The sequence below is a fragment of the Macaca thibetana genome, chromosome 16 (assembly GCF_024542745.1).
Source record: "Macaca thibetana thibetana isolate TM-01 chromosome 16, ASM2454274v1, whole genome shotgun sequence".
In the NCBI taxonomy this organism is placed as follows: domain Eukaryota; kingdom Metazoa; phylum Chordata; class Mammalia; order Primates; family Cercopithecidae; genus Macaca; species Macaca thibetana.
In genome coordinates, this window is record NC_065593.1 from 50,953,318 (window position 1) to 50,966,395 (window position 13,078).

The 13,078-nt window shown below is 49.9% G+C and overlaps 3 protein-coding genes across 3 annotated transcripts in view; 2 read left to right on the forward strand and 1 right to left on the reverse strand.

The window, feature by feature from the left end:
* LOC126938621 (eukaryotic translation initiation factor 1) overlaps window positions 1-13,078 on the forward strand; it is a 1,120,764-nt gene that overhangs the window by 992,376 nt on the left and 115,310 nt on the right. The gene's annotated exons all lie outside the window — the stretch shown is intronic.
* Window positions 1-13,078, forward strand: part of CNP (2',3'-cyclic nucleotide 3' phosphodiesterase) — a 736,460-nt gene that overhangs the window by 319,944 nt on the left and 403,438 nt on the right. The window lies entirely within an intron of this gene.
* KRT9 (keratin 9) lies at window positions 3,444-8,175 on the reverse strand. The gene is made up of 7 exons (XM_050762672.1): window positions 7,495-8,175; window positions 6,256-6,338; window positions 5,977-6,133; window positions 5,544-5,705; window positions 4,642-4,767; window positions 4,296-4,519; window positions 3,444-3,883 (listed from the first exon to the last, which is right to left on the reverse strand). Exons 1-7 carry the CDS (start codon window positions 8,173-8,175, stop codon window positions 3,475-3,477), a joined length of 1,842 nt encoding a protein of 613 aa, XP_050618629.1. The 3' UTR covers window positions 3,444-3,474.

The window sequence follows — 13,078 nt, forward strand, 5'->3', positions numbered from 1 at the left end:
CACAGGTATAATCGGATTCTCCCTGCAGGATATCACAAGGGTGAAATCAAGATGTCAGCCAGGCTGAGTTCTCATCTGAATTCTCATCTGGGGGAAATCTGCTTCCAAACTCTTCTTTGATCTTGGAAAACTTCAGTTCTTTGCAGTTGGAGGACTGCGATCTCCTTTTTCTTGCTGTCTCTCAGCTCCTAGAGCCCACACACATTCCTTGTTCCACGACCCCGTTTCATCTTCAGCCAACAAGGGCACATTGAAATCTTCCCAGACTTCAAATCTCTGACTTCTGTGACCAGTCAGACAAAACTCTTGGATTTTAAACGGTTCATGTGATGAAATCAGGTTTGCCAGATAATCTCTCTCTCTTGAGGTCAACGCATTTGAGAACTTAGTTACCAAAATCCCTTCACAGTAGCACCTAGGTTAGTGTTTGATCGAATAACCGGGAGAAGATACGTGTACAGTAGGGCCAGAAATTGGGAAAGCATCTCAGAATTCTGCCTACCACAGGTCTATGTCCTTTCGCTTGAATCTAGGCAGGCCTGTGACTACAGAAGAAGTGACACGGTGTGACTTCCCCATCCAGGTGATAAAAGTCAAACCGCCTCTTTCTGGCGGTTTCTCCCTCGGGACATGTGTCTTGGGAGCCCTGAGCCAGCATGTAAGAAGTTGGGCTACCCTGAAGCTACCGCACTGGAGGGATCACATCGAACTCTCCAGAGATACAGAGAGATGTCCAAGGAGCCCCAGTGAGGCCAGATATGAGTGACTAAGACTTCAAATGACTCCAGCCCCCAGCCTGTAAGCCGCAAGAAAACCAAGAGGAGCAGAGACAAGCAGTCCCCAACCAAGCCCTGTCAAAACTGCAGATTCATGAGCAAAATGAATTTTGTCATTTTAAGCCTCTATACTTTGGGGTAGCTTAATAGGCAGCTATAGTATCGGGTACATAGGCTGAGGGAGCCTATTTGTCCCTAGTGATAAAAAGGATTTTTGACTATCAGAATCTTTAGAGAATATTATTGGCTGCTATCTTGCGGAATGTCCCTTACTTTGCCTTGAAGGACTTTATTTATGCCTATATTTTTTACTCGAAATCTTCCAAGCAAAGACCAAGTCATTTTTGTCTTGTTTTCCTCCATAGTTAACACACGACATGCCAATACACTATGGTAGATCGTTTGCAAAAAATTGCTTCAGTTATTGCCCTCCCTATATCCATGCCCATTGCCATGTGACTTTGCAGTTCCTCCCCTCAAGAGAAGTCTATTTCCCCTGCCCTTGAATCTGGGCTAGGTTGTGACTTGGTTGGCCAATACAGTACAGCCAAAGTGACTTCTCTGAGCCTAAACCTCAAGAGGCCTTGCATGTTTCTGCTCATTATCTTGGAACACTTGCTCAAGCTAGTTGGCTGGAGGATGGGAGTCACATACCCCATTCATCCTCATCACCCCAACTAGCACCCAGCCAACTACCAGAGGAAGAGCCACCTGGCTGACTTGCAGTGAACCACAGATGCATAAAGGGAAACAAAGCTTCCCAGTCTAAACTGCAAAACTGTAAGCTAAATGAATGGTTGTTGTTTTCAGTCACTAAACTTGGGTTCCTTTGTTACAAGCAAAAGTTAACTAATAGAAAAGTGAACCCACACTCTTTATAACAGATTGATTATCCCTTTACTCTGTCACCAAGGACAGAATGCAGTGATGCGATCATAGGTCACTGAAGCCTCCAACTCCTGGGCCCGAGCAATCCTACCACCTCAGTCTCCTGAGTAGCTGGGACCACAGGTGCCCACAACCATGCCTGTCTAATTTTTTTTTTAGTTTTTTGTAAAGACAGGTCTCACCATGTTGCTCAGGCTAGTCTTGAACTCCTGGCCCCAAGTGATCCTCCTGTCTCAGCCTCCCAAAGTGCTAGGATTACAAACATGAGCTACTATGTCCCGCCCACCCTATCCCTTCTTAATCCCAAAGAACAAATGGATCAAAGTCTGAGTTTGACTTGCAGTAGGAAAGCTTTATTATAGTCAAGATCATGCAGGGTGTGAGATCACCCCAGGCCAGAGAGAGGAAAGAGGTCTGTCTCCCCAACCCTGAAGTCATCAAAGCCAAGCAGGGTTGGAAGCCAGTGGAAAGCCAGAGGCATATATGCCAAGTCAGTCCAGTCCCAAACGGGCACAGGGGCTGGTTGCCAGCTATTCCTGATGTCAGGATCCAATAAGCAGGCTTCATCAGGGGTCTGTCCATCTGGGGATGCTCAGCTGGGGCTGGGCAGGAGAAGTTTACAGAGGCTCTAGTATCGCGAAAGGAAGCCTGTGGAGAGACAGAAGGGAGATGAGGGGGAGAAGGGAGGACTGTGAGCAGGAGCAGAGAGGTTGGGACTTGGGGAAAGATGGGGAAACTCAAAGTAAGGACACTAGAGTTCAAAGAGCTGGAGAATCCTGAGGTGGAAGGACTCTGGGTTCTCCCAATCTACTGGTCCCCATCTAATTCCTGAATCTCTGTTGCAGCAAACCTGGCAGATGCACCCCCAAGTCTGAGGGTGGGGAGCTTATGAGGCAGCCCCCTCCATTCAACAGATATGTTAGTCAATTATTTGGATATTGAGGCAAAAATGGCCCCAGCCTCACTCCTAGATGTACATCCATGGCCCTGCAGTGCCATTGGACACACAAAACCACATCAGACACCCCGCAGGGCAGCTCCCAGGCACCTCAAGTCTTCTCTGAGCTAAACATCCCCAGTCATATTACCCAGCCTTTTACTATAATTTCATATTACATTTTTATTTTATAAAACTCAATGTGTACATGGGAAAATTTTCCCTGATCTAGAGACCAACTCACCTGTGTGAGTCTTTCTTACATTTAGATTATGTTCATCCTTTTGGCAGTTGCATCATGCAACAGTTGTGCAAACCAACCACTGGCTGCAATCCCTGAGTCTCTTTTCCAGCTGAACTGTTGCTGATCCAGGTCCCCCATCCTCATGAGGGTTGAAAGTACCGGCTGTGAAGCCCCACAGAGCTGAACCCCTCATTTGTGATTGTATAACTTTGAGCAAAGTAGTTATTTTAGTTATTTTCTCTGAACCTCATTTTCCTTAAAATGGGGATTATAATGAAACCTACTTCAAAGGGTGTATCATGATAATGCACAATTTTCAACCCATCTCCTACACTACTGAGACTCAGCCATGTGTAGATTTAGTCCTAGCCTCATCCTAGGCTCTGTCAAAAATAATGATCAATTGAGAACCAAGGGCATGTCTCTGGCACCTCATAGAGGTTTCCCTAACATCTAGCTCTATTCAGAATCTGTATTTCCCAGAGATTCAAAAATACTCAAAAAAAAAAAAGGGGTGATACCTTGACTCTCCACCCCACAACCTAGAGTTGTGCCTCCCTCCACCCCACAACCTAGTATTGTCCCTTACCTTTTGTCTCATCTTGGTCACCAGATTTTGAGGAAGAAGACTAGGAATGGGATGATTTTCCGCTTCCTCCTCCATAGCCGCCACCACTTCCACTCCCTTCTTCACCACCTCCGTAGCTGCCTCCACTTTCACCTCCAAAACCACTTCCTCCACCATGGCTGCCTCCACTTCCTCCCCTGGACCCACTTCCTCCACCATAGCCACCCCCACTTCCTCCTCCAGAGCCACTTCCTCCTCCATAGTTGCCCCCACTTCCTCCACTATGGCCACCTCCACTTCCTCCGCTATGGCCACCTCCACTTCCTCCACCATAGCCACCTCCAGAACCACTTCCTCCACCATAGCTGCCTCCACTTCCTCCCCTGGAACCTCTTCCATAACTTCCTCCACTTCCTCCTCGACCTCCTTGGCCACCTCCAAGACCAATTTTTCCAGCTCCGGAGGATTCACTAGGAAAGAAAGAAAACAAGAGAGTTAAAATGAGCGGCCCAAACACACATATATGAGGATGGACCTGAACAGAGTCAGGACCCAAACATGAATCTTTCTGTTTTCCTTCCTGGGAGGCAGAGGACAGAGTCTGTGCTGGCACCATAGCTGGGAGGGTAGAGCCTCCAGCTGGGACTGTGGAGCTTTCCCCTCCCTGGAGCAGGGAGGCAGCGCCTTCCCTCAGTGTCACCATCCTCCTTCCCCAAAGCCCAAATGCACTGAGATCCCCACCGCCCTCAGGATGAAGAAGTCCTCAACCCATAAGACCCTGTGTATAAGAACTTCCCCCAGCTGCCTCTATCCAGAGGGACAGAAGGAGTATCAGAGGCCTAAGAGACCCCCAGGGGTTCCACTGAATCGTGGGGCACCTACAAGTCTTCCTGGCCTCCCTCAAGGAGGTTGCGGTAGGTCTGGATTTCTTGCTCCAGCCGCATCTTAATGCTGAGCAGAAGGCTGTATTCCTGATTCTGGCACTCGATCTCTTGCCGGACTTCAGTGATCTGGGCCTCCAAGTTACTGATCTGCTCCTGGATCATCTGCAGCTGGCCACAGTAGCGGTTCTTCGTGTCTTCCAAGCTCTTCTCCAGGGCTGCTTTCTAAGGGTCGAGAGAAGGCTTTAAGAGGGATGCTACATCATAACTCCTCTTCTTCCCACTCCTGGGCTGCAAAGCCTTCCTGTGCCCCACCTTGGCAATGGTTCTACAGCAGAACTACCAACCTTGCTGAGCTGAGACTGCAGCTCAATCTCCAACTCCTGGACACCGTGCCGGAGCTGGGTCACCTCCTTGGCACTGGACTGCACCTCCTGACCACTACTGGATACCTCATTCTCGATCTGGGTTATCTGCAAAACCAAAGGCTCAGTAAGCAATCAGGCTGGGCCAGGAGCTTCAGTGGGCAAGATTCTGCCCCATTCACCAGGATCTTCACCTGCAGGACCAAGGCTGATCCAAAGCCAAGGACAAGTCTTTCTGAGTTCTGGGTACCCTCCAGCCATGAAGGTTTGTCCAGTCCTCTCAATATGACCTTCCCTCTCAACAAGGTTGCAAGACCCTTCACACACTTTGTCTCACAACCATCTTTCTAATCTAACCTTATTCCAAACTTCCCCCACCTTTCACACACACACACACACACACACACACACACACCACAGACCATGCCTTCATGTATGTGCCAGACTCTGGCTAGGCACTGGAGACTCAAGGAGGAAGAGAACCACCAAGGAGTTCAGTACAGTATGGGAGACACACTGTATCCCTCTCTTGTAGTCTTACATTACATAGCATTAGATTAAATTGTTCACGTTCTGCTTTTGTTCACACACATCTAATAAACTGTGAGCTTCTCAAGGCAGCAATCTTCTTTGGCTCATATCTGAGACATCAATACCTCTGAGACATCAATACTTTACATATAACATGGCACTGAGAAGCTACTTTGTAATGATGTTGGTATGCAGTGAATGAAGATGGTTGAATGACTTCCATTGGAAGATGGATAAATGACAGCTTCACTGAGAGATGGAGAGATAGGAGGATGAAGGAATGGGAGGCCGGAAGGATGGATATATGCATAGATGGAGGGGAGGAGGTTGAATGGGCAGCCCACTCTGCTCACCTGAGTCTCATATTGATTCTCGATGTCCTTTCTGTTCTTAGCAATGAGCTGCTCATACTCCTGACGCATGTCATTGAGGGTCTTGGTGAGATCTTTGCCAGGAGCAACGTTTATCTCCACATTGACATCTCCACTGTTCTGCCCAGTCAGCTGACTCATCTCCTGCCAGGGAGGAAGGGGAGATGAGGTCAGGGATAAAGTCCTCTGCACCACCTTTCAGATTTCTGCCTGTGGTCCCCACAGGGTACAAAAAGGGGACACAGTTGTGAAGCCAAAGCCCACCCACTACCATAGGTGATGCCAAGGAGAAGCTGAAAGTGTCCTCAAGAGCAAAGGAGAGGGTGTCTCCCAGGTAATTCTCCAAAGCTCCCCTGCTGTCTCGGCATTTCTGCTCCTCCCTCTCCCCAGTAAGCCATAAGCCCCAGCACCCTACCTCCTTATGATTCTTCTTGAGGGCCATCAGCTCCTCCTGCAGAGTCTCATACTGCATCTCCAGGTCAGACTTCTCCATGGTCAGATTGTCCAGCACCTGCCGCAGGCCATTGATGTCAGCATCCACTCCTTGCCGCAGGTTTTGCTCCATCTCGAACCTGCAGACCAGCCAGGGTAGAAAACAATCAAGACGGAACCAGGGCCTACCAGGACCTCCAGAGCACTGAGATTCAGGGGGTAAGGGCTGATGACAGGAGAGGAAAGGAGGAGCAGGGCTCACTTTATCCTGAAGTCATCTAGTGTCATGCGAGTGTTGTCGATGTCCACAAGAGTTTTGTTGTTGCCCACTGTCAGGTCCACAATCTGAAAAAAAATGACACAACCATGAAATCACACTGTGGACCACTGCTTGGAGGGCAAGAGGCCAGGCAAAGCCACAGGAGGTGAGGATTCCATTCAGGAAGATTCTCAAGAGGAATGAGGAACTTCCAACAGCTGGGACATGGCACAGACCCCTTCCAGGCTTCAGCGAAGATGTTTGGTGTGGCCTTCATTCATTCATTCAACAAATATTTGAAGATCTACTGCAAAGGGCATTGTAGGATTTAGAGATTACTGACATCCTGTTCCTCAAGGAGCCCACCATTGACTACAAAGTCAAAAGTGTCCTAAAAGAGTTCAAGGAAAGGAGAGGTGGCTTATGGCAATGGGAGATCAAGAAAGACTTCAGGAAGGAGGTGGCTGGCAATTGAATTGGGCGCTGAAGGATGGCTAGGGTGTAACATTAATAAATGAATGGAAGAGGTTTGGAGTAGAAGAAACAGCACATCCAGACACATGCAGGAGTGAAAACAAGAGGAATCACTGAATATACTGAAGAGTCAGACTGTGAGCTCCACCAGAACTCAGTCTAGCACATCACTGTGTCTACCCAGAGCAACCCTGAGGGTAGGCACTCCCTGAACTGAATGGCTGAATAAATGGACAGATAGATGGACATGTGGGTGGAGGGAGGGAGGGAGGGATGGATGGATGGATGGATGGATGGATGGATGGATGGATGGATAGATAGATAGCTTCCTTTCCCAGAGTTCTGGATCCTCTCCATCACTTGAATAACCAAATGTACAATCGGGTCCAAAATACCTTAAAAGATCAAGATACACTCCTAAAGAAGCCTAGGAGAAGTACAAAGGAAGAGAGAGTATTGACTTAGACCAGACCTAAAGGAGGTTCCACATCCAGTCCCAGCTCAGCTCATGTTAACCCAGGCCTCCTCTCTGCTCTGCCCAAACTCTGAAAGTTGAAGAAATGGAAATGAACCCTCAGAGCACAGGCCAAAGCCCTATCCTGGGATCCCCAGAAACCAAACACAAGTTTGTTTCTGATGAAAGCGTACATTTCCAAAACGTGGATTCCCTGGCTATTATCTGAGCTTAGAGTTTAGCATTTTACCTTTTTTGGAAGATAAAGAATGTAAGAGAAAAAGACCAAGACAGAGACAGTTTCCTGCACCTACCTGGTCCTTGAGATCATCAATAGTGTTGTAGTAAGAGGAGTAGTTCTTCCGGGTTGCAGCAGGGCCCTTCTTGTCATACCAATCCTGGATCTTATTCTCCAGGTCATTGTTGGCCTCCTCTAGAGCCTGTACCTTATCCAAGTAAGAGGCCAGCCGAGTATTGAGTTCCTGCATGGCGCTCTTCTCATTAGTAGTCAGAATACCACCATCACCGCCTCCAGCACCACCTCCAAAGCCCCCAAACCCACCCCCATAGCCACCACCAAACCCACCCCCATAGCTACCACCAAAGCCACCTCCAGAACCACCACCAAAGCCACCTCCAGAACCACCACCAAAGCCACCTCCAAAACCCCCAGAACTACCATAGCCTCCTCCAGAAGCACCACCAAAACCTCTGGAACCACCCCCAAAGCCACCACCTAAACTACTGGCACTAAAACCACCCCCAGATCCTCCGCCGTAGCTGTAGCCAAAACTGCCGCCACCTCCCCTCCCACAGACACGAGAGCTTCCCCCTCCATAGCCACTGGAAGAGCTGAATCGGCCCCCTCCTCCACCGCCCCCTGAGGAGCTGAAGCGGCTGTAGGAAGACCTTATGCTGCCCCCGCTGCCCACGCCGCCCCCGCCACCCCCGCCACTGCGGCTCAAGTAGGACGAGGAGAACTGTCTGCAGCTCATGACACGGCTGGTAGCTCACAGGTTAAGAAGCAGTGGTAGGAGTGCTGCCGGCTCCCAAGTGCAGGGTACAGAGCTGTCCCTGGGACTGCCTACTTATACCCCCAGCTGAAGGTGGCACACCTAGGTGTGCCCTTGGTCTGTGCCAGCCTCCCCCCACAGACCTGAGGGAGGTCTGGGATACGGAGGCAGCTCGGCTGCCCCAGGCTCAGCGTCCTTTGGTGACTGCCTGGGGGCGACCCAGCCTTTATCCATTGTGTGGGATAATTTGATGATATTAGGCTGTCAGGGCCACCATAAATCAGCTCTACTGCCACAGGGGTGACCTAGATCCTGGAGCCTGGTCTCTGGCTGGCCCCAACAGCAGGTCTGAGACTTAGCCCCTTCAGGAGAGAAACTCGCAGGAGCAGAGTCACCTCCTCTATTGATGGTCAGTGCTGTCTGCATCCCTCCTTGCTCCCACCTTGTGCCCACTGTGGGCTGAGCTGGAACCAGGGTACTAAGGAGTTATCACAGAGGAGGGGGAGGCACAGCCCCTGCCCTTGTAGAGCCCCAAAAGGATGAAACCAGTCCTCGCTCTCAGGATCCTCAAGGCTTTCTGTGGAGACTGAGGCTCTGCCCTTGGGAGATTCCAGTTTGATAAGAAGACAACAGGCATGGCCAAAAGATGGAGAGAGGCACCCAGACCTTGCCCGCCGGCGCTCAAGGACAGCGTGCAGAGTTCACACAAAGGGCTGGGAGAAGAAAGTGGACCAAATAAACAAGGGGGTGCTGACACTAGCTGACCTCTGAGCAGGAATGCAAGTGGCTCGACAGTCCTGGTCCTTTTGCAGGGCCCAGCAGGGAGCGTGGCATTGACCTTGGTCGAGTGCCTACCCAATACGGAGCTCGGGAGGGGATACAGAGATGTGTGACTTATCCCTGCTCCTGGCAGAAACTTGGATGTATATTCTGGTCACCAAGGCCAGAAGAGAATGGTGAAGAACGCGCTGGTCTCCGGTCTGCCTACCTGAGCTCCATCCAGCTCCATGCTCATGAGCTGTGTGACTTTGATAAGTTACTTAACTACTCTGTGCCTCAGTTTCCTCCTCTGAAAAAGGTTGATATGAATAGTTTGTCCATCTCCTAGTAAGAGACTTGTGAGAAATGCTCAAAAAATGTTTGACTCTCTCTGATCATTCAGCCCCCTGACTCCCCGTTAACTCTGCCCTCATCCGGACCTTAGCCATGAGCTTCTAACCGCCCTCCCTGCCTCTCCCATGTCCCTCTGACTCTTCCTGCAGAGCAGCCAGAATGATCTTTCTAATCCATGTCTGACAACATCACTTCACTGGCTTCGCTCCACCCTCAAGATAAGGTCCACATTCCTGGCACTTAGGCCAGTCACCATCTTTCCATTCCTGCCCCATCTCCCACCATCCCCCTGACCCCCTAGAAAACCATACAACACTCCCCAGACGCCCTTCTTCCCTCTAAGAATACTCGGCACTTGCCGTGACCTCTAATGCCTCTCTCCATCTTTTCGACACAGAAAACTACTCATCTTCAGCGATCGCTCTGAGTGCCTCCTCCTCCGTCTTCCTGTACTCTCGCCCCCTGCGTTCGTACTGTGCTCGGTTACAGTGTCTCACACTTATCTCCATGGCTCTATGAAGCACTTGATGAAGAATAAAAGTTCATGTACTGAAAAAAAAGAAGAAAGCTCTCTCTATTGGCAGCAAGAGCTCCTCTAAACCTGCTCGTGCTCATCTTGTACCTGCCCCATTGCCCAGCGCCACGTCTGGTCCGAGTAAGATGCCAACACATACGAGATGGAGGACAGATATCAGTCATTCCAAAAAGATGCTCATTGCTGAAAAGGAGCTAAAGGTAAGGAAAGAGAGGCCAGGATGGTCAGCAAAGGCCTGAAAGAAGCAATGCCTGCATGTTTAGGAGGCATAGATGACTGGTATTTCTTGAGGGGCTTTTAACTGATGCTCAGCGACTGTTAAATAATACTGAAGTGGCCGCACACGGTCCACGCCTGTAATCCCAGCACTTTGGGAAGCCAAGGCGGGCAGATTGCCCGAGCTCAGGAGTTCGAGATCAGCCTGGGCAACATGGCAAAGCCCCGTCTCTACTAAAAATACAAAAAAATAATCCGGGCGTGGTGGCGCACGCCTGTAATCCCAGCTACTCAGGAGGTTAAGGCATGAGAACCACTTGAGCCCAGGAGGCACAAGTTGCAGTGAGCGGAGATCTGTGCCACTGTGCTCCAGACTGGGCTACAGAGCAAGATTCTGTCTCAAAAAAAATAAATAATAATAATAATAATGCAGCACTTGGAGAGAAGATGTCTTTTTTCCATGTTTGTTTGTTGGTTGGTTGGTTGGTTGGTTTTGAGACAGAGTCTCACTCTGTCATCTAAGCTGGAGTGCAATGGCATGATCACAGCTCACTGCAGCCTCAACCTCCTGGACTCAAGCCATCCTCCAGCCTCAGCCTCCCAAGTAGGTGGGACTACAGGCACACACCACCATGCTCAGCTAATTTTTTTTCATAAAGATGGGGTTTCCCTATGTTGCCCAGGCTGATCTTGAACTCCTGGGCTCAAAGGATCCTCCTGTCTCAGCCTCCCAAAGTGCTGGGATTACAGGCATGAGCCACTGCACCTGGCCTCTTTTTCTACTTTTCTATCTTCTGATTAGACAAGGATGAAATCTCATTTGGACACTAAGGCCTGTCTAATGCCCCACCACACTTATCAATCACCCTGTTCAAAAAAAGAGAGCCAGCTTTGGGCTCAGAACCTTTAGAAAGTAACGGCATCTAGTTAGAAGTTCAGTATTTCTGTATATCATTTCCTTCTGCTTCTGGCAAGTGAGTATGACTTTCTTTTTGGTAGTAATGTAAGATTTCCTTTATAAATATATCAGTTGAAATGAAAGGTGAGCTAATTTACCAAAATGTGTTAAATAAATATTTAAATGGATGGTACAAAATATGTTAAATTAAAAATTAAGCAAGTAGTTTAAGTTTTGAAAATTAAGAGAATTTAATTCTCTTTTATTCAATATTCAGAGAATACTGAAGGCATTTTATGAATGGTTAATACATGGGAGACTCTTAGATCAAGGCTAGTGGCTATAATTGATTCCCTTTCTACTTTCTTTTTTTTTTTTTTTTGAGATGGAGTCTCGCTCTGTCGCCCAGGCTGGAGTGCAGTGGCGCGATCTCCGCTCAGCTTACTGCAAGCTCCACCTCCCAGATTCATGCCATTCTCCTGCCTCAGCCTCCTGAGTAGCTGGGACTACAGGCGCCCACCACCATGCCTGGCTAATTTTTTTTTTTTTTTTTTTTTTTTTTTTTTTTTTTGTATTTTTAGTAGAGACGGGGTTTCGCTGTGTTAGCCAGGATGGTCTCGATCTCCTGACCTCATGATCCGCCCACCTCAGCCTCCCAAAGTGCTGGGGGATTACAGGCGTGGGCCACCACACCCAGCTTCTACTTTCTTAAACTGTTTTAAACCATTCAGGGTCTTTGCCAAGCTCTGCTGGGAAGCCCAGAATCTCCTGCAATGTGTTCCAAGGCCTGAGAAGTTACCCTCTTCCCCATGCCCATGCTGATGCCAACACTCTGGTTGGGACATAAGCCCCAGGTCCTGGGTCCCTGAGCTGGATGGAGAAGTCGGTAGTGCTGTGGGTGGGCCACCCTGGAAAGATCCAGCAGAGTGGCACTTCCAGAACCCTGCTCTGTCATCTGCAAATGTATCTGTGCTGGGGGATCCTAAGAACAGCTGAGACCCGCTTGACTGAGCAGAAGCTCCCCACTGGGGCACCCCGGCCAGCTAAGCCTCTTGAGAGATGGCCCTGCTTTCCAGCCCTGGTGCCAAACCCCAACCCCTGTCCTCACCCACCTTCTCCACTTCCCACCCTCCAGCCCTGTCCTAAGCCTCGCCCAGCCCAAAGCAGCAGGCTTCGTCGCTTGGAATTCCTCCCAGCTGCCAGGGAAAGTGAGCTGAGCCTGAGGACCACTGTGGGGTGGAGAGCACAGTAGCTCCCCAGCCAGGCAGGGCTGGGTCACCAGCCAGCCTCACCCTCCCTTCCCCTGTGGTCCTCAAAGCTGGCCTCAGTTTCCTCATGAGAAGCTCCTTCATGCACTGTTGCCAAGGGCTATAAAGACAGAGGGCTCCCGCCCGTAATCCCAGCACTTTGGGAGGCCGAGGCGGGCAGATCACAAGGTCAGGAGATCGAGACCATCCTGGCTAACATGGTGAAACCCCACCTCTACTGAAAATAAAAGAAATTAGCCAGGCATGGTGGCGGGCGCCTGTAGTCCCAGCTACTCGGGAGGCTGAGGCAGGAGAATGGTGTGAACCCGGGAGGCGGAGCTTGCAGTGAGCCGAGATCGCACCACTGCACTCCAACCTGGGCGACAGAGCAAGATTCTGTCTTAAAAAAAAAAAAAAAAAAAAAAAAGGCAGAGGATTCCTAGATGAATGCCCAACTGCTGCCCACATGTAGCCCCTGCCACATTGGCCCTCCTCCCCCCACATCTGGCCTTGTTCCAATACAAAGAGGAGCTTGCTGTGCTTGCACCTCCTACGGTCCAGATAGGAGGTCTTGCTCCAGCTGCAGCAGAGCACCATCTCTTCCCTTCTCCCAAGCTCTCTGCCTGGCATGGGAACCAGACTGGGCAAGATGGGGCCAGGGATGAGGAAGGCCAACAGCATGGCCTGAGTGAATGATTTCTTCTAGGTCATGTGACATGGCTCACTCTTCCAACCTCTCAGGGCTCAGGGTCTGCCCTCTGAGCCCCACCTTCAACACCTCCCATGGGAGCCCTCCAAAGAATGAACCAGGAATGGAAACGGGCAAGCCCATGGCACCCTGACACCTGGGACCCAGCAAGAATCAACACTGCCTCT